Genomic DNA, 26,969 nt, shown 5'->3' with positions numbered 1-26,969 from the left:
CTTATTTACGTCGGCTCCCTTATCCAGGAGCATCCTAACAATTTCTGTGTGACCCCCTCTAGCTGCTCCGGACAAACCATCTGACTGAAACATATGTAAACAACACAAATTACAAGTACCTCCGACATCGTCATCGTCATGCTACAGATATAGGTATTATCTTGCTGTTAAGGGATTCCAAGAAGTAAATAATAATCACTTCTATAAATTAATCATCAATTATATCATGCACATTACTTTTCCTTTTATTGATTTTTTTCTTATTGATTGATTGATTTATTTCTGTCAACTGATATATTCAGTAAAAGACACCTTGATTTACATGTACGAGTAAAAGGAATAATGATTTAAATACACAGGTAACAGCGAACTAAACTCATAAAAGAAAACCTCCAACTGTACAATTTACCGAAGTTTTTCGGACAACCTAGATATGTATTTTCTGATTGATGGGAGAAACATGATGACAAGTCTCAGGGCAGAAACCTTAGTTTACTTATACAAACTTTAGGGAAAGTCTTTTCATCAACCTTCACATTTGACATAGAAAGTATAAATAAAGCGGATATACTGAAAAGTGAATGTTTACGAGAATTCGCAATATTACCGCTATATTAATGACAACTCTCATGACGGTTTGTATTATCGGACACATACTAAGAATAAGTCAATTATTATATTTAGAAAATTAGAATATGAATAACTTAAATCAATTTATTATCTTATAAAGCACATTATTAACTTTTTTTTTAAATGGAATATATGGATCAACATAAAAGAAGTCGACTGTAATCAATTGTTTTAATTTATCGTAATTTATATAGCTTTTTATCTCCTTTTATTTACTTATCTGTTTACCTGTTCATGTAGCATGTAGCTTAACCGTTAAAACAACACTCCACCTTGCTTGTTTACGTTTTTGTGACCACCAGTATACATATTTTTCAGTTTCGGAAGAAACAGGATGACACCGTTCATTATAGCTATAGGACGTTCCCGAGGGCAGAAACCTTAGTTTACTTATAGGGACCAACCAACCATTTTTTTTCACATATACTTTAGTGTTAACGTTTTGGAGTATTTCATTGAAATTCTTGAACTCAATATGACAATTATGCTTTATAACAACAGTTTAGGGTCTGATATAACACCTAATCAAAAAAAAAAAAAAAAACCAGTTGGGTCCTTCAGCTAAAATTTTCTCCAGGGTAGCAATTTTGAAAATAAGTGAATTTCGCAGTAAAAATTCTCAAAAAACTTAAACATTTACCTGTTTATCATTATAACGTGAACTTTTGGGGAAAAAATCAATCGGACTTACGAAATGTATATCAACATTTCTTATTGATAGTTACCTATCAGGCTACATATCTATTTTCTCACTTCATAACATACTGGCCAATAAGTGGCTGCCAGACATTTTATCCTTGGCTCAACTTTCTATACATAGGGGCTATTTCGACAATATTTTTTTTTTCAATTGGTCGGCTGTTCCCTAAAAAATTGGTAAAGACTTTTCGATAGAAAGTATACAAAGTCATTAAACTGCAATCATAGTACCATGTGTTTAAGAAGAAAAATAACAGATACTTATAGTACTTTTAAATTAACAGATGTAATATTCATTGTTGTCAAAGTAATTTATCTATTTAGTTATAGTTATCAGGTTTTAGAAATATTGTTTAAAGAACAAGCCATGAAATAAATCATTTATTGATTTTTTTATTTATCTAACACGGATTGAACATAAATGTTGTTCTGTAACATAACACCATGCACGGTTGTGATGCAAAGATACGCAGCTAACTCTGGTAAGGTCGTATCGTGGTATTTTCACGGAGTGGCAAACATGTAATAATAAGCTGAATGTCATGTCAAGTGACTGAATATATAGATACTATTTTCTAATCGGAGAAAGGTATATATACAGCAAATCAAAGATCAGTGCTAAGACTGTCATTATTGAATTTTAGTAAAATATCCAAACCAATATGAAGATACCCTAAACCGTAGGGGCGTACAATATACAATATACATGTTGATAATAGGGAAAAAACACTATAATACATTTTACGCAAGTAGAAAATTGGAAGAAAAAAAGACCATCAACTTACTATTTATATAAGTAAGGAGTTGTAAATGATAAGATAGAGACCTGTCGTTTTATGTCACGATGGATATCACATCTTTATTACCATCGTGAAGATGTATTTTTCCCGTTAAAGAAAACAACTGTAATGTGATAGGTTTCTAGTTAAAAAAAGACTTAACTGTAGAAAAATAAATGTTCTGTAAATATATGTCCTCGGCTTTTAAAAACTGTTTTTGTTTCGATTGATGATTGTATACAATACTTCAAGGGAAAATAAATGAGTCAAATGGGTGCGAGTGACGAGTCCGTGTACTGTTCTTCTTACGAGCGGCAATATAAGCATTCTTGTAGGACCTACTGAATTAAAATGTTATTGGTTTACGCTGACTCATGTATCAGAAAACATTGACCGTTCACTAGTATGTTTGCTACTGCAAGCCTACCAACACGAGATGCCAGTTCGTTCTGCCTTTCTGGGATTTACCTGTAGTTTTGGATATATCATGAAAATATTATCTATTAAAATAAATGAAATTGCAATTTGTATCAATGATTTTTTTTAATTGTAATAAAGATGTTCTATAAACATGGCCAAAAAAGGGGGGATGTTAAACAAGAGGCCCATGGGGCCTGTATGGCTCACCTAGTTGGATTTGACCAAATGTCAAAATAATGTTCATGTTCAATTTGTTAATACATATACAAAAATGTACTCTCTGAAAGACCATATGGATTATTTTTACAACATAATGGTGTTTAAAGAAACTAAGTCCCTTAGGGTGGGGAAAACCCTTTGGCCTATTTTTACATAAGAATTGTGTTTATCCCTTAATGCCCAGCGATACTATACATAGTTAAGGGATTGAGGGTCACAGTAACCATTTATGCAAAATCTGTTCCCCATCACCATGGATGTTTCTGACCAAATTGAGTTCAAATCCATTTAAAACTCAATCTTTATTTCCCCTATTTGGCCCCTCCCTTCAGGCCTTTTGGGGGTCATAGTCAATATTTATATAAACTCTCTTTCCCCCTTCCCCTAAGGATATGACAGACCAAATTTGGTTCAAATCCATTCATAACTTTATGAAAAATAATGATTTAAAGGATAAACCCCTATTTCCCTATTTGGCCCCGCCCCTGAGGCCCCTGAGGGTACCGAGTAAAAATTTATCCAAACTCGGTTCCCCTTCTCCCAAGGATGTTCTTGACGAAATTTGGTTAAAATCCATTTAAAACTTTATGGCAAACAGCAATTTAAAGACTAATCTCTATTTCCCTTACTTGGCCCCGCCCCTCAGGCCCCTCAATATTTATACAAACTCTTTCCCCCCTTCCTCTCTGGATGTTCCTGACCAAATTTAGTTAAAATCCATTCGTAACTTAATAATTAATAGCGATTTAAAGGATTTACCCCTATTTCCCCTATCAGACCACACTCCTCAGTCCCCTGGGGATTCAGAGTAAAAATTAATACCAACTCAGTTCCCCTTCTCAAATGAATATTCCTGACAATATTTGGTTAAAATCCATTTACAACTTTATGACTAGTATCAATTAAAAGACTAATCTCTATTTCCCCTTCTTGGCCCAGTCCCTTAGGCCCCTAGGGTGGTACAGAGTAAAAATTCATATAAACTCTGTTCCCCCTCCCCTCAAGGATGTTCATGACCAAATTTGTTTCAAATTCATTAATAACTTGATGACTAGTAGCGATTTAAAGGATTAACCCTATTTCCCCTATTTGGCCCCGCCCCTCAGGCCCCTGATTGTACAGAGTAAAAAATTATACAAACTATGTTCCCCTTCTGCCAAGAATGTTCCTGATCAAATTTCGTTCAAATTCATTCATAACTTTATGACAAGTAGCGATTTAAAGGATTAACCCTATTTCCCTACTTGGCCCCGCCACTCAGGCCCCTAGGGGTACAGAGTAAAAATTAATATAAACTCTGTTCCCCCTCCCCTCAAGGATGTTCCTGACCAAATTTGGTGAAAAGCTATTCAATGCTTTAGGACTAGTAGCGATTTAAAGGATTAACCCTATTTCCCCTATTTGGCCCCGCCCCTCAGGCCCCTGGGAGTTTAGAATAAAGATTTATCCAAACTATGTTCCCCTTCTCCCAAGGATGTTCTTGACCAAATTTGGTTAAAATCAATTTAAAGCTGTATGACTAGTAGCAATTAAAAGACTAATCTCTATTTCCCCTACTTGGCCCCCGCCACTCAGGCCCCTAGGGGTACAGAGTAAAAATTAATATAAACTCTGTTCCCCCTCCCCTCAAGGATGTTTCTGACCAAATTTGGTGAAAAGCTATTCAATGCTTTAGGACTAGTAGCGATTTAAAGGAGTAACCATATTTCCCCTATTTGGCCCCGCCCCTCAGGCCCCTGGGAGTTCAGAATAAAGATTTAAACAAACTCTGTTCCTCTTCCCCAAGGATGTTCCTGACCAAATTTGGTTCAAATTCATTAATAAGTTTATGACTAGTAGCGATTTAAAGGATTAACTCTATTTCCCCTATTTGGCCCCGCCCCTAAGGCCCCTGGGGGTTCAGAGTAAAAATATACAAATTATGTTCCCCTTCTGCCAAGAATGTTCCTGACCAAATTTCGTTCAAATTCATTCATAACTTTATGACTAGTAGCGATTTAAAGGATTAACTTTATTTCCCCTATTTGGCCCCGCCCCTCAGGCCACTGGGAGTTCAGAGTAAAAGAATATTTTAAAGAGATAATGATCGAACACGGTGGTTTTGAGCTGACTTCATCTCAACATTGAAAAACTTCATTTGTTTGCCAGACAAAGGAACATGTAAGTACATGTATACTGACTTGAAAAGCGCATGACAAGTTTGTATCTATTGCGATCTAATGACAGATTGTGAAGAAGTTATTGTTATACAAAGTTAACACAAGACGTGTCCCTGTCTCAGCCTGATTAGGCTTGTTTCTAATGATAATCTTACCAGGTATAAAGAATCATAATCCCAAATGAAAACGATTCTGTTCAATTAATGTTTATATTGTCTCTTCCTCAGTTAACACCGATGAGACAATACAATTATTAATTCATCGAATTGTGACCGTTCAAGCAATATTACCATAGAAATCGAATTGTGACCGTTCAAGCAATATAACCATAGAACATCACTACACAGCTTCCATTAAAATGTTCAGTTAACGTACCTTATTTACGTCGGCTCCCTTATCCAGGAGCATCCTAACAATTTCTGTGTGACCCCCTCTAGCTGCTCCGGACAAACCATCTGACTGAAACATATGTAAACATCACAAATTACAAGTACCTCCGACATCGTCATCGTCATGCTACAGATATAGGTATTATCTTGCTGTTAAGGGATTCCAAGAAGTAAATAATAATCTCTTCTATAAATTAATCATCAATTATATCATGCACATTACTTTTCCTTTTATTGATTTTTTTCTTATTGATTGATTGATTTATTTCTGTCAACTGATATATTCAGTAAAAGACACCTTGATTTACATGTACGAGTAAAAGGAATAATGATTTAAATACACAGGTAACAGTCAGCTAAACTCATAAAAGAAAACTCCAACTATACAATTTACCGAAGTTTTTCAGACAACCTAGATATGTATTTTCTGATTGATGGGAGAAACATGATGACAAGTCTCAGAGCAGAAACCTTAGTTTACTCATACAAACTTTAGGGAAAGTCTTTTCATCAACCTTCACATTTGACATAGAAAGTATAAATAAAGCGGATATACTGAAAAGTGAATGTTTACGAGAATTCGCAATATTACCGCTATATTAATGACAACTCTCATGACGGTTTGTATTATCGGACACATACTAAGAATAAGTCAATTATTATATTTAGAAAATTAGAATATGAATAACTTAAATCAATTTATTATCTTATAAAGCACATTATTAACTTTTTTTTAAATGGAATATATGGATCAACATAAAAGAAGTCGACTGTAATCAATTGTTTTAATTTATCGTAATTTATATAGCTTTTTATCTCCTTTTATTTACTTATCTCTTTACCTGTTCATGTATCATGTAGCTTAACCGTTAAAACAACACTCCACCTTGATTGTTTACGTTTTTGTGACCACCAGTATACATATTTTTCAGTTTCGGAAGAAACAGGATGACACCGTTCATTATAGCTATAGGACGTGCCCGAGGGCAGAAACCTTAGTTTACTTATAGGGACCAACCAACCATTTTTTTCACATATACTTTAGTGTTAACGTTTTGGAGTATTTCATTCAAATTCTTGAACTCAATATGACAATTATGGTTTATAACAACAGTTTAGGGTCTGATATAACACCTAATCAAAAAAAAAAAAAAACACAGTTGGGTCCTTCAGCTAAAATTTTCTCTAGGGTAGCAATTTTGAAAATAAGTGAATTTCGCAGTAAAAATTCTCAAAAAACTTAAACAAACATTTACCTGTTTATCATTATAACGTGAATTTTTTGGGGAAAAATCAATCGGACTTACGAAATGTATATCAACATTTCTTATTGATAGTTACCTATCAGGCTACATATCTATTTTCTCACTGCATAACATACTGGCCAATAAGTGGCTGCCAGACATTTTATCCTTGGCTCAACTTTCTATACATAGGGGCTATTTCGACAATATTTTTTTTTCAATTGGTCGGCTGTTCCCTAAAAAATTGGTAAAGACTTTTCGATAGAAAGTATACAAAGTCATTAAACTGCAATCATAGTACCATGTGTTTAAGAAGAAAAATAACAGATACTTATAGTACTTTTAAATTAACAGATGTAATATTCATTGTTGTCAAAGTAATTTATCTATTTAGTTATAGTTATCAGGTTTTAGAAATATTGTTTAAAAAACAAGCCATGAAATAAATCATTTATTGATTTTTTTATTTATCTAACACGGATTGAACATAAATGTTGTTCTGTAACATAACACCATGCACGGTTGTGATGCAAAGATACGCAGCTAACTCTGGTAAGGTCGTATCGTGGTATTTTCACGGAGTGGCAAACATGTAATAATAAGCTGAATGTCATGTCAAGTGACTGAATATGTAGATACTATTTTCTAATCGGAGAAAGGTATATATACAGCAAATCAAAGATCAGTGCTAAGACTGTCATTATTGAATTTTAGTAAAATATCCAAACCAATATGAAGATACCCTAAACCGTAGGGGGCGTACAATATACAATATACATGTTGATAATAGGGAAAAAACACTATAATACATTTTACGCAAGTAGAAAATTGGAAGAAAAAAAGACCATCAACTTACTATTTATATAAGTAAGGAGTTGTAAATGATAAGATAGAGACCTGTCGTTTTATGTCACGATGGATATCACATCTTTATTACCATCGTGAAGATGTATTTTTCCCGTTAAAGAAAACAACTGTAATGTGATAGGTTTCTAGTTAAAAAAAGACTTAACTGTAGAAAAATAAATGTTCTGTAAATATATGTCCTCGGCTTTTAAAAACTGTTTTTTTTTCGATTGATGATTGTATACAATACTTCAAGGGAAAATAAATGAGTCAAATGGGTGCGAGTGACGAGTCCGTGTACTGTTCTTCTTACGAGCGGCAATATAAGCATTCTTGTAGGACCTACTGAATTAAAATGTTATTGGTTTACACTGACTCATGTATCAGAAAACATTGACCGTTCACTAGTATGTTTGCTATTGCAAGCCTACCAACACGAGATGCCAGTTCGTTCTGCCTTTCTGGGATTTACCTGTAGTTTTGGATATATCATGAAAATATTATCTATTAAAATAAATGAAATTGCAATTTGTATCAATGATTTTTTTTTAATTGTAATAAAGATGTTCTATAAACATGGCCAAAAAAGGGGGGATGTTAAACAAGAGGCCCATGGGGCCTGTATGGCTCACCTAGTTGGATTTGACCAAATGTCAAAATAATGTTCATGTTCAATTTGTTAATACATATACAAAAATGTACTCTCTGAAAGACCATATGGATTATTTTTACAACATAATGGTGTTTAAAGAAACTAAGTCCCTTAGGGTGGGGAAAACCCTTTGGCCTATTTTTACATAAGAATTGTGTTTATCCCTTAATGCCCAGCGATACTATACATAGTTAAGGGATTGAGGGTCACAGTAACCATTTATGCAAAATCTGTTCCCCATCACCATGGATGTTTCTGACCAAATTGAGTTCAAATCCATTTAAAACTCAAATCTCTATTTCCCCTATTTGGCCCCTCCCTTCAGGCCTTTTGGGGGTCATAGTCAATATTTATATAAACTCTCTTTCCCCCTTCCCCTAAGGATATGACAGACCAAATTTGGTTCAAATCCATTCATAACTTTATGAAAAATAGTGATTTAAAGGATAAACCCCTATTTCCCTATTTGGCCCCGCCCCTCAGGCCCCTGAGGGTACCGAGTAAAAATTTATCCAAACTCGGTTCCCCTTCTCCCAAGGATGTTCTTGACGAAATTTGGTTAAAATCCATTTAAAACTTTATGGCAAACAGCAATTTAAAGACTAATCTCTATTTCCCTTACTTGGCCCCGCCCCTCAGGCCCCTCAATATTTATACAAACTCTTTCCCCCTTCCTCTCTGGATGTTCCTGACCAAATTTAGTTAAAATCCATTCGTAACTTAATAATTAATAGCGATTTAAAGGATTTACCCCTATTTTCCCTATCAGACCACACTCCTCAGTCCCCTGGGGATTCAGAGTAAAAATTAATACCAACTCAGTTCCCCTTCTCAAATGAATATTCCTGACAATATTTGGTTAAAATCCATTTACAACTTTATGACTAGTATCAATTAAAAGACTAATCTCTATTTCCCCTTCTTGGCCCAGTCCCTTAGGCCCCTAGGGTGGTACAGAGTAAAAATTCATATAAACTCTGTTCCCCCTCCCCTCAAGGATGTTCATGACCAAATTTGTTTCAAATTCATTAATAACTTGATGACTAGTAGCGATTTAAAGGATTAACCCTATTTCCCCTATTTGGCCCCGCCCCTCAGGCCCCTGATTGTACAGAGTAAAAAATTATACAAACTATGTTCCCCTTCTGCCAAGAATGTTCCTGATCAAATTTCGTTCAAATTCATTCATAACTTTATGACAAGTAGCGATTTAAAGGATTAACCCTATTTCCCTACTTGGCCCCGCCACTCAGGCCCCTAGGGGTACAGAGTAAAAATTAATATAAACTCTGTTCCCCCTCCCCTCAAGGATGTTCCTGACCAAATTTGGTGAAAAGCTATTCAATGCTTTAGGACTAGTAGCGATTTAAAGGATTAACCCTATTTCCCCTATTTGGCCCCGCCCCTCAGGCCCCTGGGAGTTTAGAATAAAGATTTATCCAAACTATGTTCCCCTTCTCCCAAGGATGTTCTTGACCAAATTTGGTTAAAATCAATTTAAAGCTGTATGACTAGTAGCAATTAAAAGACTAATCTCTATTTCCCCTACTTGGCCCCCGCCACTCAGGCCCCTAGGGGTACAGAGTAAAAATTAATATAAACTCTGTTCCCCCTCCCCTCAAGGATGTTTCTGACCAAATTTGGTGAAAAGCTATTCAATGCTTTAGGACTAGTAGCGATTTAAAGGAGTAACCATATTTCCCCTATTTGGCCCCGCCCCTTAGGCCCCTGGGAGTTTAGAATAAAGATTTAAACAAACTCTGTTCCCCTTCCCCAAGGATGTTCCTGACCAAATTTGGTTCAAATTCATTAATAAGTTTATGACTAGTAGCGATTTAAAGGATTAACTCTATTTCCCCCATTTGGCCCCGCCCCTAAGACCCCTGGGGGTTCAAAGTAAAAATTATACAAATTATGTTCCCCTTCTGCCAAGAATGTTCCTGACCAAATTTCGTTCAAATTCATTCATAACTTTATGACTAGTAGCGATTTAAAGGATTAACTTTATTTCCCCTATTTGGCCCCGCCCCTCAGGCCCCTGGGGGTTCAGAGTAAAAAACATTTTAAAGAGATAATGATCGAACACGGTGGTTTTGAGCTGACTTCATCTCAACATTGAAAAACTTCATTTGTTTGCCAGACAAAGGAACATGTAAGTACATGTATACTGACTTGAAAAGCGCATGACAAGTTTGTATCTATTGCGATCTAATGACAGATTGTGAAGAAGTTATTGTTATACAAAGTTAACACAAGACGTGTCCCTGTCTCAGCCTGATTAGGCTTGTTTCTAATGATAATCTTACCAGGTATAAAGAATCATAATCCCAAATGAAAACGATTCTGTTCAATTAATGTTTATATTGTCTCTTCCTCAGTTAACACCGATGAGACAATACAATTATTAATTCATCGAATTGTGACCGTTCAAGCAATATTACCATAGAAATCGAATTGTGACCGTTCAAGCAGTATAACCATAGAACATCACTACACAGCTTCCATTAAAATGTTCAGTTAACGTACCTTATTTACGTCGGCTCCCTTATCCAGGAGCATCCTAACAATTTCTGTGTGACCCCCTCTAGCTGCTCCGGACAAACCATCTGACTGAAACATATGTAAACATCACAAATTACAAGTACCTCCGACATCGTCATCGTCATGCTACAGATATAGGTATTATCTTGTTGTTAAGGGATTCCAAGAAGTAAATAATAATCACTTCTATAAATTAATCATCAATTATATCATGCACATTACTTTTCCTTTTATTGATTTTTTTCTTATTGATTGATTGATTTATTTCTGTCAACTGATATATTCAGTAAAAGACACCTTGATTTACATGTACGAGTAAAAGGAATAATGATTTAAATACACAGGTAACAGTCAGCTAAACTCATAAAAGAAAACTCCAACTATACAATTTACCGAAGTTTTTCAGGACAACCTAGATATGTATTTTCTGATTTATGGGAGAAACATGATGACTAGTCTCAGGGCAGAAACCTTAGTTTACTCATACAAACTTTAGGGAAAGTCTTTTCATCAACCTTCACATTTGACATAGAAAGTATAAATAAAGCGGATATACTGAAAAGTGAATGTTTACGAGAATTCGCAATATTACCGCTATATTAATGACAACTCTCATGACGGTTTGTATTATCGGACACATACTAAGAATAAGTCAATTATTATATTTAGAAAATTAGAATATGAATAACTTAAATCAATTTATTATCTTATAAAGCACATTATTAACTTTTTTTTAAATGGAATATATGGATCAACATAAAAGAAGTCGACTGTAATCAATTGTTTTAATTTATCGTAATTTATATAGCTTTTTATCTCCTTTTATTTACTTATCTCTTTACCTGTTCATGTATCATGTAGCTTAACCGTTAAAACAACACTCCACCTTGATTGTTTACGTTTTTGTGACCACCAGTATACATATTTTTCAGTTTCGGAAGAAACAGGATGACACCGTTCATTATAGCTATAGGACGTGCCCGAGGGCAGAAACCTTAGTTTATTTATAGGGACCAACCCACCATTTTTTTCACATATACTTTAGTGTTAACGTTTTGGAGTATTTCATTCAAATTCTTGAACTCAATATGACAATTATGGTTTATAACAACAGTTTAGGGTCTGATATAACACCTAATCAAAAAAAAAAAAACACAGTTGGGTCCTTCAGCTAAAATTTTCTCTAGGGTAGCAATTTTGAAAATAAGTGAATTTCGCAGTAAAAATTCTCAAAAAACTTAAACATTTACCTGTTTATCATTATAACGTGAATTTTTTGGGGAAAAATCAATCGGACTTACGAAATGTATATCAACATTTCTTATTGATAGTTACCTATCAGGCTACATATCTATTTTCTCACTGCATAACATACTGGCCAATAAGTGGCTGCCAGACATTTTATCCTTGGCTCAACTTTCTATACATAGGGGCTATTTCGACAATATTTTTTTTTCAATTGGTCGGCTGTTCCCTAAAAAATTGGTAAAGACTTTTCGATAGAAAGTATACAAAGTCATTAAACTGCAATCATAGTACCATGTGTTTAAGAAGAAAAATAACAGATACTTATAGTACTTTTAAATTAACAGATGTAATATTCATTGTTGTCAAAGTAATTTATCTATTTAGTTATAGTTATCAGGTTTTAGAAATATTGTTTAAAAAACAAGCCATGAAATAAATCATTTATTGATTTTTTTATTTATCTAACACGGATTGAACATAAATGTTGTTCTGTAACATAACACCATGCACGGTTGTGATGCAAAGATACGCAGCTAACTCTGGTAAGGTCGTATCGTGGTATTTTCACGGAGTGGCAAACATGTAATTATAAGCTGAATGTCATGTCAAGTGACTGAATATGTAGATACTATTTTCTAATCAGAGAAAGGTATATATACAGCAAATCAAAGATCAGTGCTAAGACTGTCATTATTGAATTTTAGTAAAATATCCAAACCAATATGAAGATACCCTAAACCGTAGGGGGCGTACAATATACAATATACATGTTGATAATAGGGAAAAAACACTATAATACATTTTACGCAAGTAGAAAATTGGAAGAAAAAAAGACCATCAACTTACTATTTATATAAGTAAGGAGTTGTAAATGATAAGATAGAGACCTGTCGTTTTATGTCACGATGGATATCACATCTTTATTACCATCGTGAAGATGTCTTTTTCCCGTTAAAGAAAACAACTGTAATGTGATAGGTTTCTAGTTAAAAAAGACTTAACTGTAGAAAAATAAATGTTCTGTAAATATATGTCCTCGGCTTTTAAAAACTGGTTTTTTTTTTCGATTGATGATTGTATACAATACTAGAACGGAAAATAAATGAGTCAAATGGGTGCGAGTGACGAGTCCGTGTACTGTTCTTCTTACGAGCGGCAAAATAAGCATTCTTGTAGGACCTACTGAATTAAAATGTTATTGGTTTACACTGACTCATGTATCAGAAAACATTGACCGTTCACTAGTATGTTTGCTATTGCAAGCCTACCAACACGAGATGCCAGTTCGTTCTGCCTTTCTGGGATTTACCTGTAGTTTTGGATATATCATGAAAATATTATCTATTAAAATAAATGAAATTGCAATTTGTGTCAATGATTTTTTTTTAATTGTAATAAAGATGTTCTATAAACATCGCCAAAAAAGGGGGGATGTTAAACAAGAGGCCCATGGGGCCTTTATGGCTCACCTAGTTGGATTTGACCAAATGTCAAAATAATGTTCATGTTCAATTTGTTAATACATATACAAAAATGTACTCTCTGAAGACCATATGGATTATTTTTACAACATAATGGTGTTTAAAGAAACTAAGTCCCTTAGGGTGGGGAAAACCCTTTGGCCTATTTTTACATAAGAATTGTGTTTATCCCTTAATGCCCAGCGATACTATACATAGTTAAGGGATTGAGGGTCACAGTAACCATTTATGCAAAATCTGTTCCCCATCACGACAGATGTTTCTGACCAAATTGAGTTCAAATCCATTTAAAACTCAAATCTCTATTTCCCCTATTTGGGCCCTCCCTTCAGGCCTTTTGGGGGTCAGAGTCAATATTTATATAAACTCTCTTTCCCCCTTCCCCTAAGGATATGACAGACCAAATTTGGTTCAAATCCATTCATAACTTTATGAAAAATAGTGATTTAAAGGATAAACCCCTATTTCCCTATTTGGCCTCGCCCCTCAGGCCCCTGAGGGTACAGGTTAAAAATTTATCCAAACTCGGTTCCCCTTCTCCCAAGGATGTTCTTGACGAAAGTTGGTTAAAATCCATTTAAAACTTTATGGCAAACAGCAATTTAAAGACTAATCTCTATTTCCCCTATTTGGCCCCGCCCCTCAGGCCCCTCAATATTTATACAAACTCTTTTCCCCCTTCCTCCCTGGATGTTCCTGACCAAATTTAGTTAAAATTCATTCGTAACTTAATAATTAATAGCGATTTAAAGTATTAACCCCTATTTTCCCTATCAGACCACACTCCTCAGTCCCCTGGGGATTCAGAGTAAAAATTAATACCAACTCGGTTTCCCTTCTCAAATGAATATTCCTGACAATATTTGGTTAAAATCCATTTAAAACTTTATGACTAGTATCAATTAAAAGACTAATCTCTATTTCCCCTTCTTGGCCCAGTCCCTTAGGCCCCTAGGGGTACAGAGTAAAAATTCATATAAACTCTGTTCCCCCTCCCCTCAAGGATGTTTCTGACCAAATTTGGTGAAAAGCTATTCAATGCTTTAGGACTAGTAGCGATTTAAAGGAGTAACCATATTTCCCCTATTTGGCCCCGCCCCTCAGGCCCCTGGGAGTTTAGAATAAAGATTTAAACAAACTCTGTTCCCCTTCCCCAAGGATGTTCCTGACCAAATTTGGTTCAAATTCATTAATAAGTTTATGACTAGTAGCGATTTAAAGGATTAACTCTATTTCCCCTATTTGGCCCCGCCCCTAAGGCCCCTGGGGGTTCAGAGTAAAAAATATTTTAAAGAGATAATGATCGAACACGGTGGTTTTGAGCTGACTTCATCTCAACATTGAAAAACTTCATTTGTTTGCCAGACAAAGGAACATGTAAGTACATGTATACTGACTTGAAAAGCACATGACCAATTTGTATCTATTGCGATCTAATGACAGATTGTGAAGAAGTTATTGTTATACAAAGTTAACACAAGACGTGTCCCTGTCTCAGCCTGATTAGGCTTGTTTCTAATGATAATCTTACCAGGTATAAAGAATCATAATCCCAAATGAAAACGTTTCTGTTCAATTAATGTTTATATTGTCTCTTCCTCAGTTAACACCGATGAGACAATACAATTATTAATTCATCGAATTGTGACCGTTCAAGCAATATTACCATAGAAATCGAATTGTGACCGTTCAAGCAGTATAACCATAGAACATCACTACACAGCTTCCATTAAAATGTTCAGTTAACGTACCTTATTTACGTCGGCTCCCTTATCCAGGAGAATCCTAACAATTTCTGTATGACCCCATGTAGCTGCTCCGGACAAACCATCTGACTGAAACATATGTAAACATCACAAATTACAAGTACCTCCGACATCGTCATCGTCATGCTACAGATATAGGTATTATCTTGTTGTTAAGGGATTCCAAGAAGTAAATAATAATCACTTCTATAAATTAATCATCAATTATATCATGCACATTACTTTTCCTTTTATTGATTTTTTTCTTATTGATTGATTGATTTATTTCTGTCAACTGATATATTCAGTAAAAGACACCTTGATTTACATGTACGAGTAAAAGGAATAACGATTTAAATACACAGGTAACAGTCAGCTAAACTCATAAAAGAAAACTCCAACTATACAATTTACCGAAGTTTTTCAGACAACCTAGATATGTATTTTCTGATTGATGGGAGAAACATGATGACAAGTCTCAGGGCAGAAACCTTAGTTTACTCATACAAACTTTAGGGAAAGTCTTTTCATCAACCTTCACATTTGACATAGAAAGTATAAATAAAGCGGATATACTGAAAAGTGAATGTTTACGAGAATTCGCAATATTACCGCTATATTAATGACAACTCTCATGACGGTTTGTATTATCGGACACATACTATGAATAAGTCAATTTTTATATTTAGAAAATTAGAATATGAATAACTTAAATCAATTTATTATCTTATAAAGCACATTATTAACTTTTTTTAAATGGAATATATGGATCAACATAAAAGAAGTCGACTGTAATCAATTGTTTTAATTTATCCTAATTTATATAGCTTTTTATCTCCTTTTATTTACTTATCTGTTTACATGTTCATGTATCATGTAGCTTAACCGTTAAAACAACACTCCACCTTGATTGTTTACGTTTTTGTGACCACCAGTATACATATTTTTCAGTTTCGGAAGAAACAGGATGACACCGTTCATTATAGCTATAGGACGTTCCCGAGGGCAGAAACCTTAGTTTACTTATAGGGACCAACCAACCATTTTTTTCACATATACTTTAGTGTTAACGTTTTGGAGTATTTCATTGAAATTCTTGAACTCAATATGACAATTATGCTTTATAACAACAGTTTAGGGTCTGATATAACACCTAATCAAAAAAAAAAAAAAAAAACCAGTTGGGTCCTTCAGCTAAAATTTTCTCCAGGGTAGCAATTTTGAAAATAAGTGAATTTCGCAGTAAAAATTCTCAAAAAACTTAAACATTTACCTGTTTATCATTATAACGTGAATTTTTTGGGGAAAAATCAATCGGACTTACGAAATGTATATCAACATTTCTTATTGATAGTTACCTATCAGGCTACATATCTATTTTCTCACTTCATAACATACTGGCCAATAAGTGGCTGCCAGACATTTTATCCTTGGCTCAACTTTCTATACATAGGGGCTATTTCGACAATATTTTTTTTTCAATTGGTCGGCTGTTCCCTAAAAAATTGGTAAAGACTTTTCGATAGAAAGTATACAAAGTCATTAAACTGCAATCATAGTACCATGTGTTTAAGAAGAAAAATAACAGATACTTATAGTACTTTTAAATTAACAGATGTAATATTCATTGTTGTCAAAGTAATTTATCTATTTAGTTATAGTTATCAGGTTTTAGAAATATTGTTTAAAAAACAAGCCATGAAATAAATCATTTATTGATTTCTTGTATTTATCTAACACGGATTGAACATAAATGTTGTTTTGTAACATAACACCATGCACGGTTGTGATGCAAAGATACGCAGCTAACTCTGGTAAGGTCGTATCGTGGTATTTTCACGGAGTGGCAAACATGTAATAATAAGCTGAATGTCATGTCAAGTGACAGAATATGTAGATACTATTTTCTAATCGGAGAAAGGTATATATACAGCAAATCAAAGATCAGTGCTAAGACTGTCATTATTGAATTTTAGTAAAATATCCAAACCAATATGAAGATACCCTAAACCGTAGGGGCGTACAATATACAATATACATGTTGATAATAGGGAAAAAACACTATAATACATTTTACGCAAGTAGAAAATTGGAAGAAAAAAAGACCACCAACTTACTATTTATATAAGTAAGGAGTTGTAAATGATAAGATAGAGACCTGTCGTTTTATGTCACGATGGATATCACATCTTTATTACCATCGTGAAGATGTATTTTTCCCGTTAAAGAAAACAACTGTAATGTGATAGGTTTCTAGTTAAAAAAAGACTTAACTGTAGAAAAATAAATGTTCTGTAAATATATGTCCTCGGCTTTTAAAAACTGTTTTTTTTTTTCGATTGATGATTGTATACAATACTTCAAGGGAAAATAAATGAGTCAAATGGGTGCGAGTGACGAGTCCGTGTACTGTTCTTCTTACGAGCGGCAATATAAGCATTCTTGTAGGACCTACTGAATTAAAATGTTATTGGTTTACGCTGACTCATGTATCAGAAAACATTGACCGTTCACTAGTATGTTTGCTATTGCAAGCCTACCAACACGAGATGCCAGTTCGTTCTGCCTTTCTGGGATTTACCTGTAGTTTTGGATATATCATGAAAATATTATCTATTAAAATAAATGAAATTGCAATTTGTATCAATGATTTTTTTTTAATTGTAATAAAGATGTTCTATAAGCAAGGCCAAAAAGGGGGGATGTTAAACAAGAGGCCCATGGGGCCTGTATGGCTCACCTAGTTGGATTTGACCAAATGTCAAAATAATGTTCATGTTCAATTTGTTAATACATATACAAAAATGTACTCTCTGAAAGACCATATGGATTATATTTACAACATAATGGTGTTTAACCCTTTCATTGCCACATTAGTTACAATGTATACATGTGTATAATTTACATTAATTCACTGAAATTTTTTATTTTTCAATCATTTTATTCAAATGTCAATATCTTTTGAAATATCCATGGGATCTTTTTGAAATTTGGACCTTTACTTGCAAATTACCTACTGATTAAGGTCATATGTTCATATTGCATGTATTTTCTCATTAACCTGTAAATAATACAGGTGAAACAACTAATTAAAGGTAAAATATTAATGAAAATGTTATTAAATGCCTCAGATATGAATGAAAGTGTTTGTTATCATTCTTATTTTAAGTATAACAGTAATCTGTAATCTTCTAAGAACAAAATTACACATTTGTTACTAATTATATACCTCAGGTAAGCTCAGGTAAGGTAATGAAATGAGCAACATATAACATGTAAGTAAGCACAAATATTTAACTTCAGTTCTTAGTTGTATACCTACATAAAACATCTTTGAGTGTTTATATCCTCCAAATATGCACTTCCATGATGTACTGGTAACCTCAAATATTAGTAAGGTAAGTTTCAAGAATATTCCTCATCAGGTGAGACACAGGTTAACGAGAACAGGTAAGATACAGGTAAATGTTTTCAAAATGGCAAAATAACAAGTTTGTGAAGTTTTTTTGTTCTTTTCAGCACTTTTCACACAAGTCAACATTCAAAATTCATTAATTTCTCTCATGGTAATCAGTAAAACAACCAACTTTGCACAATGGCATAACACAAAATTGGCACATGAATGATGTCTCCACTGCACGTCCCTTTGGAGTTTTGCGTCCTTGTTTCGAACATTGCCGACACACCCTTTTCCGACCCTCAATCTTCACTAGTTTATGATGGTTGATGGCACCAAGCACAGGAATGTTTTCATCATTTCTAGATCTCCTTCCTGCTCTGTATTTCCTACAGGTAAACCCTGCTTGCAGCTGATCAGCAACATCCACACGGAATTGTAGGTGATCGTAATATTTCTTCGGTGGGGGATCTTTGTTCTCTGTTTTCTGAAATAAGATCCAGGCATTTACAATAGCCAAGTTCACAACATACCACATGACATATCGCCACCACTTATTCCCTGGTCTTCCAACTGGATAGTAGGATGCCATTTGGTCAAACTTATCTACACCGCCCATGTACATATTGTACGAGACATTCACGTGAGGTTTATGAAGATCCTCGTTCATATTTGGCTGTTCAGATGTTGACAAAAATGTTATCTGTCTTTTATCCTTGAAGGCTGTAGCAAGCAGATTTCCTTTCTGTATCTGTACAAGCTCCCCTCTTCTTTTCAGTTTCGCTTTTTTTACATCATCTGGAACACCTTTTCTATTTGACATTATAGTTCCGCAGACATAGGTATTCACAAGTTCTAGATGCTCAGCCAATGTCACTGATGAAAAGAATCTATCAAAGTACAAATGTCTGTTCTGATTGTGGTAGGACTCAGACAAGCTCCAAACTACATCATACCCTAGCCCATACTGCCTATCCCCGCCAAGTTTTTTTCCGGTGTATATTTGAAACTTGCAACAGTATGCCGTATCTGCCTCACATATCTGCCAAACTTTGATTCCCCATTTAGTAGGTTTAGCTGGCATGTATTGCCTGAAGTGAACTCTTCCTTTAAATCCAATCATGCCTTCATCTATAGAAAGTTTCTGCCCTGGATTGTAGTTTTCTTGTAGTTTGGGGACTATCAAGTCTATCATATTTCTCACTTTGAATAATGGGTCATAGTCGGGATCATTCCTTCCCGGAACATTGCTGGTGTCACGCAGGTGAATGTATCTATTCATGATGAGGAATCTACTCTTTGGAAATATGGAGCTAATATAGGGGTCTGAAAATCGTTTATCAGTGCTCCAATAATTCGCAAGTCTAGGGAGCCGGCGCACACCCATCATAATGTTTATTGAAATGAAAGCCCTTACCTCCGCGGCCGATGTCGGCGTCCATCTTGGATCCGGTCCTTTCTGTTGAGCGTATCTATTTGTCTCATCTGCTACAGTTTCAAAGAAACTTTGAGGTAAAAACCTTTGAAAATACTGAAGTTGGTTTGCATCAGACGGAAGGCCATGTTTAACTCCGGTAGGTTCATTGAAATCTGGCAAAATTACCTCCGTTAATGTACGAGTCCATTCAAAGTTCAAATTGTCTAAATATGGGTCGCCACCATTTTCACTTTCGTTTTCATTGTCACTGAAGTCGGCAGTATCCTCCTCCTCATCATCAGAATTATCGGAAATATCAATATCTGATTCGTTATATGATTCAACCTGTTCAAGTTCTTGCTGTTTTAACATACATCTCGCGTTTGCCTCGTCGATGTCCTGTTCGTCAAACCCGTCTAAGTCAGACTCGTCAGACGACTCCATGATTCATTGATGAAGTATCATAGTTCGTCATAAAAACTTCAAAAACTTCTGTTATTCGCCGTAATTCTTGTCAACTTTTACATGGTTGTAAACCGGAAATAACAATCGATCAAATTCACACAAACTCTTGACGATAGTGACCTCATTTCCGCTGTGGTTAGGTAGCAACGTAGTGACGCTACACACATACGGATTGGGCCGGTTTAGCACAATACGATCGTAGCCGGTTTCGGCCGGTTTAGCAGCGAAAGGGTTAAAGAAACTAAGTCCCTTAGGGTGGGGAAAACCCTTTGGCCTATTTTTACATAAGAATTGTGTTTATCCCTTAATGCCCAGCGATACTATACATAGTTAAGGGACTGAGGGTCACAGTAACCATTTATGCAAAATCTGTTCCCCATCACCATGGATGTTTCTGACCAAATTGAGTTCAAATCCATTTAAAACTCAAATCTTTATTTCCCCTATTTGGCCCCTCCCTTCAGGCCTTTTGGGGGTCATAGTCAATATTTATATAAACTCTCTTTCCCCCTTCCCCTAAGGATATGACAGACCAAATTTGGTTCAAATCCATTCATAACTTTATGAAAAATAATGATTTAAAGGATAAACCCCTATTTCCCTATTTGGCCCCGCCCCTGAGGCCCCTGAGGGTACCGAGTAAAAATTTATCCAAACTCGGTTCCCCTTCTCCCAAGGATGTTCTTGACGAAATTTGGTTAAAATCCATTTAAAACTTTATGGCAAACAGCAATTTAAAGACTAATCTCTGTTTCCCCTATTTGGCCCCGCCCCTCAGGCCCCTCAATAATTATACAAACTCTTTTCCCCCTTCCTCCCTGGATGTTCCTGACCAAATTTAGTTAAAATTCATTCGTAACTTAATAATTAATAGCGATTTAAAGTATTAACCCCTATTTTCCCTATCGGACCCCACTCCTCAGTCCCCTGGGGATAAAGAGTAAAACATTATACCAACTCGGTTCCCCTTCTCAAATGAATATTCCTGACCATATTTAGTTAAAATCCATTTAAAACTTTATGACTAGTAGCAATTAAAAGACTAATCTCTATTTCCCTTACTTGGCCCCGCCCCTCAGGCCCCTCAATATTTATACAAACTCTCCCCCCCCCCCCCCCCCCCCCCCCCTTCCTCTCTGGATGTTCCTGACCAAATTTAGTTAAAATCCATTCGTAACTTAATAATTAATAGCGATTTAAAGGATTAACCCCTATTTTCCCTATCAGACCACACTCCTCAGTCCCATGGGGATTCAGAGTAAAAATTAATACCAACTCAGTTCCCCTTCTCAAATGAATATTCCTGACAATATTTGGTTAAAATCCATTTCCAACTTTATGACTAGTATCAATTAAAAGACTAATCTCTATTTCCCCTTCTTGGCCCAGTCCCTTAGGCCCCTAGGGGTACAGAGTAAAAATTCATATAAACTCTGTTCCCCCTCCCCTCAAGGATGTTCATGACCAAATTTGTTTCAAATTCATTAATAACTTTATGACTAGTAGCGATTTAAAGGATTAACCCTATTTCCCCTATTTGGCCCCGCCCCTCAGGCCCCTGATTGTACAGAGTAAAAAATTATACAAACTATGTTCCCCTTCTGCCAAGAATGTTCCTGATCAAATTTCGTTCAAATTCATTCATAACTTTATGACAAGTAGCGATTTAAAGGATTAACCCTATTTCCCTACTTGGCCCCGCCACTCAGGCCCCTAGGGGTACAGAGTAAAAATTAATATAAACTCTCTTCCCCCTCCCTTCAAGGATGTTCCTGACCAAATTTGGTGAAAAGCTATTCCATGCTTTAGGACTAGTAGCGATTTAAAGGATTAACCCTATTTCCCATATTTGGCCCCGCCCCTCAGGCCCCTGGGAGTTTAGAATAAAGATTTATCCAAACTATGTTCCCCTTCTCCCAAGGATGTTCTTGACCAAATTTGGTTAAAATCAATTCAAAGCTGTATGACTAGTAGCAATTAAAAGACTAATCTCTATTTCCCCTACTTGGCCCGCGCCACTCAGGCCCCTAGGGGTACAGAGTAAAAATTAATATAAACTCTGTTCCCCCTCCCCTCAAGGATGTTTCTGACCAAATTTGGTGAAAAGCTATTCAATGCTTTAGGACTAGTAGCGATTTAAAGGAGTAACCATATTTCCCCTATTTGGCCCCGCCCTCAGGCCCCTGGGAGTTTAGAATAAAGATTTAAACAAACTCTGTTCCCCTTCCCCAAGGATGTTCCTGACCAAATTTGGTTCAAATTCATTAATAAGTTGATGACTAGTAGCGATTTAAAGGATTAACTCTATTTCCCCTATTTGGCCCCGCCCCTAAGACCCCTGGGGGTTCAAAGTAAAAATTATACAAATTATGTTCCCCTTCTGCCAAGAATGTTCCTGACCAAATTTCGTTCAAATTCATTCATAACTTTATGACTAGTAGCGATTTAAAGGATTAACTTTATTTCCCCTATTTGGCCCCGCCCCTCAGGCCCCTGGGGGTTCAGAGTAAAAAATATTTTAAAGAGATAATGATCGAACACGGTGGTTTTGAGCTGACTTCATCTCAACATTGAAAAACTTCATTTGTTTGCCAGACAAAGGAACATGTAAGTACATGTATACTGACTTGAAAAGCGCATGACAAGTTTGTATCTATTGCGATCTAATGACAGATTGTGAAGAAGTTATTGTTATACAAAGTTAACACAAGACGTGTCCCTGTCTCAGCCTGATTAGGCCTGTTTCTAATGATAATCTTACCAGATATAAAGAATCATAATCCCAAATGAAAACGATTCTGTTCAATTAATGTTTATATTGTCTCTTCCTCAGTTAACACCGATGAGACAATACAATTATTAATTCATCGAATTGTGACCGTTCAAGCAATATTACCATAGAAATCGAATTGTGACCGTTCAAGCAGTATAACCATAGAACATCACTACACAGCTTCCATTAAAATGTTCAGTTAACGTACCTTATTTACGTCGGCTCCCTTATCCAGGAGCATCCTAACAATTTCTGTGTGACCCCCTCCAGCTGCTCCGGACAAACCATCTGACTGAAACATATGTAAACATCACAAATTACAAGTACCTCCGACATCGTCATCGTCATGCTACAGATATAGGTATTATCTTGTTGTTAAGGGATTCCAAGAAGTAAATAATAATCACTTCTATAAATTAATCATCAATTATATCATGCACATTACTTTTCCTTTTATTGATTTTTTTCTTATTGATTGATTGATTTATTTCTGTCAACTGATATATTCAGTAAAAGACACCTTGATTTACATGTACGAGTAAAAGGAATAATGATTTAAATACATAGGTAACAGCGAACTAAACTCATAAAAGAAAACTCCAACTGTACAATTTACCGAAGTTTTTCGGACAACCTAGATATGTATTTTCTGATTTATGGGAGAAACATGATGACTAGTCTCAGGGCAGAAACCTTAGTTTACTCATACAAACTTTAGGGAAAGTCTTTTCATCAACCTTCACATTTGACATAGAAAGTATAAATAAAGCGGATATACTGAAAAGTGAATGTTTACGAGAATTCGCAATATTACCGCTATATTAATGACAACTCTCATGACGGTTTGTATTATCGGACACATACTAAGAATAAGTCAATTATTATATTTAGAAAATTAGAATATGAATAACTTAAATCAATTTATTATCTTATAAAGCACATTATTAACTTTTTTTTTCAATGGAATATATGGATCAACATAAAAGAAGTCGACTGTAATCAATTGTTTTAATTTATCGTAATTTATATAGCTTTTTATCTCCTTTTATTTACTTATCTCTTTACCTGTTCATGTATCATGTAGCTTAACCGTTAAAACAACACTCCACCTTGATTGTTTACGTTTTTGTGACCACCAGTATACATATTTTTCAGTTTCGGAAGAAACAGGATGACACCGTTCATTATAGCTATAGGACGTGCCCGAGGGCAGAAACCTTAGTTTATTTATAGGGACCAACCCACCATTTTTTTCACATATACTTTAGTGTTAACGTTTTGGAGTATTTCATTCAAATTCTTGAACTCAATATGACAATTATGGTTTATAACAACAGTTTAGGGTCTGATATAACACCTAATCAAAAAAAAAAAAACACAGTTGGGTCCTTCAGCTAAAATTTTCTCTAGGGTAGCAATTTTGAAAATAAGTGAATTTCGCAGTAAAAATTCTCAAAAAACTTAAACATTTACCTGTTTATCATTATAACGTGAATTTTTTGGGGAAAAATCAATCGGACTTACGAAATGTATATCAACATTTCTTATTGATAGTTACCTATCAGGCTACATATCTATTTTCTCACTGCATAACATACTGGCCAATAAGTGGCTGCCAGACATTTTATCCTTGGCTCAACTTTCTATACATAGGGGCTATTTCGACAATATTTTTTTTTCAATTGGTCGGCTGTTCCCTAAAAAATTGGTAAAGACTTTTCGATAGAAAGTATACAAAGTCATTAAACTGCAATCATAGTACCATGTGTTTAAGAAGAAAAATAACAGATACTTATAGTACTTTTAAATTAACAGATGTAATATTCATTGTTGTCAAAGTAATTTATCTATTTAGTTATAGTTATCAGGTTTTAGAAATATTGTTTAAAAAACAAGCCATGAAATAAATCATTTATTGATTTTTTTATTTATCTAACACGGATTGAACATAAATGTTGTTCTGTAACATAACACCATGCACGGTTGTGATGCAAAGATACGCAGCTAACTCTGGTAAGGTCGTATCGTGGTATTTTCACGGAGTGGCAAACATGTAATTATAAGCTGAATGTCATGTCAAGTGACTGAATATGTAGATACTATTTTCTAATCAGAGAAAGGTATATATACAGCAAATCAAAGATCAGTGCTAAGACTGTCATTATTGAATTTTAGTAAAATATCCAAACCAATATAAAGATACCCTAAACCGTAGGGGGCGTACAATATACAATATACATGTTGATAATAGGGAAAAAACACTATAATACATTTTACGCAAGTAGAAAATTGGAAGAAAAAAAGACCATCAACTTACTATTTATATAAGTAAGGAGTTGTAAATGATAAGATAGAGACCTGTCGTTTTATGTCACGATGGATATCACATCTTTATTACCATCGTGAAGATGTCTTTTTCCCGTTAAAGAAAACAACTGTAATGTGATAGGTTTCTAGTTAAAAAGACTTAACTGTAGAAAAATAAATGTTCTGTAAATATATGTCCTCGGCTTTTAAAAACTGGTTTTTTTTTCGATTGATGATTGTATACAATACTAGAACGGAAAATAAATGAGTCAAATGGGTGCGAGTGACGAGTCCGTGTACTGTTCTTCTTACGAGCGGCAAAATAAGCATTCTTGTAGGACCTACTGAATTAAAATGTTATTGGTTTACACTGACTCATGTATCAGAAAACATTGACCGTTCACTAGTATGTTTGCTATTGCAAGCCTACCAACACGAGATGCCAGTTCGTTCTGCCTTTCTGGGATTTACCTGTAGTTTTGGATATATCATGAAAATATTATCTATTAAAATAAATGAAATTGCAATTTGTGTCAATGATTTTTTTTTAATTGTAATAAAGATGTTCTATAAACATCGCCAAAAAAGGGGGGATGTTAAACAAGAGGCCCATGGGGCCTTTATGGCTCACCTAGTTGGATTTGACCAAATGTCAAAATAATGTTCATGTTCAATTTGTTAATACATATACAAAAATGTACTCTCTGAAGACCATATGGATTATTTTTACAACATAATGGTGTTTAAAGAAACTAAGTCCCTTAGGGTGGGGAAAACCCTTTGGCCTATTTTTACATAAGAATTGTGTTTATCCCTTAATGCCCAGCGATACTATACATAGTTAAGGGATTGAGGGTCACAGTAACCATTTATGCAAAATCTGTTCCCCATCACGACAGATGTTTCTGACCAAATTGAGTTCAAATCCATTTAAAACTCAAATCTCTATTTCCCCTATTTGGGCCCTCCCTTCAGGCCTTTTGGGGGTCAGAGTCAATATTTATATAAACTCTCTTTCCCCCTTCCCCTAAGGATATGACAGACCAAATTTGGTTCAAATCCATTCATAACTTTATGAAAAATAGTGATTTAAAGGATAAACCCCTATTTCCCTATTTGGCCTCCCCCCTCAGGCCCCTGAGGGTACAGGTTAAAAATTTATCCAAACTCGGTTTCCCTTCTCAAATGAATATTCCTGACAATATTTGGTTAAAATCCATTTAAAACTTTATGACTAGTATCAATTAAAAGACTAATCTCTATTTCCCCTTCTTGGCCCAGTCCCTTAGGCCCCTAGGGGTACAGAGTAAAAATTCATATAAACTCTGTTCCCCCTCCCCTCAAGGATGTTTCTGACCAAATTTGGTGAAAAGCTATTCAATGCTTTAGGACTAGTAGCGATTTAAAGGAGTAACCATATTTCCCCTATTTGGCCCCGCCCCTCAGGCCCCTGGGAGTTTAGAATAAAGATTTAAACAAACTCTGTTCCCCTTCCCCAAGGATGTTCCTGACCAAATTTGGTTCAAATTCATTAATAAGTTCATGACTAGTAGCGATT

General features: G+C 35.0%; 2 protein-coding genes across 2 annotated transcripts; both read right to left on the bottom strand.

Moving 5' to 3' along the window:
* Positions 1-23,453, bottom strand: LOC117319910 (ankyrin repeat domain-containing protein 50-like; the record flags this gene model as incomplete). The annotated part of the gene is made up of 5 exons (XM_033874619.1): positions 23,313-23,453; positions 15,059-15,142; positions 10,564-10,647; positions 5,282-5,365; positions 1-84 (listed from the first exon to the last, which is right to left on the bottom strand). Coding segments are annotated over exons 1-5 (429 nt in total), but the record flags the coding sequence as incomplete, so codon positions are not given.
* LOC117319909 (piggyBac transposable element-derived protein 4-like) lies at positions 17,920-20,486 on the bottom strand. Its single transcript, XM_033874618.1, has one exon. The coding sequence runs from the start codon at positions 20,308-20,310 to the stop codon at positions 18,604-18,606; it is 1,707 nt and encodes a 568-aa protein (XP_033730509.1). The 5' UTR covers positions 20,311-20,486; the 3' UTR covers positions 17,920-18,603.
* Positions 23,454-26,969: the final 3,516 nt, after the last annotated feature.

This window comes from Pecten maximus, unplaced genomic scaffold, assembly GCF_902652985.1.
Source record: "Pecten maximus unplaced genomic scaffold, xPecMax1.1, whole genome shotgun sequence".
NCBI lineage: Eukaryota > Metazoa > Mollusca > Bivalvia > Pectinida > Pectinidae > Pecten > Pecten maximus.
Note: the sequence above shows the minus strand (reverse complement) of the source record. Positions and strands in the feature narration are given on the sequence as shown.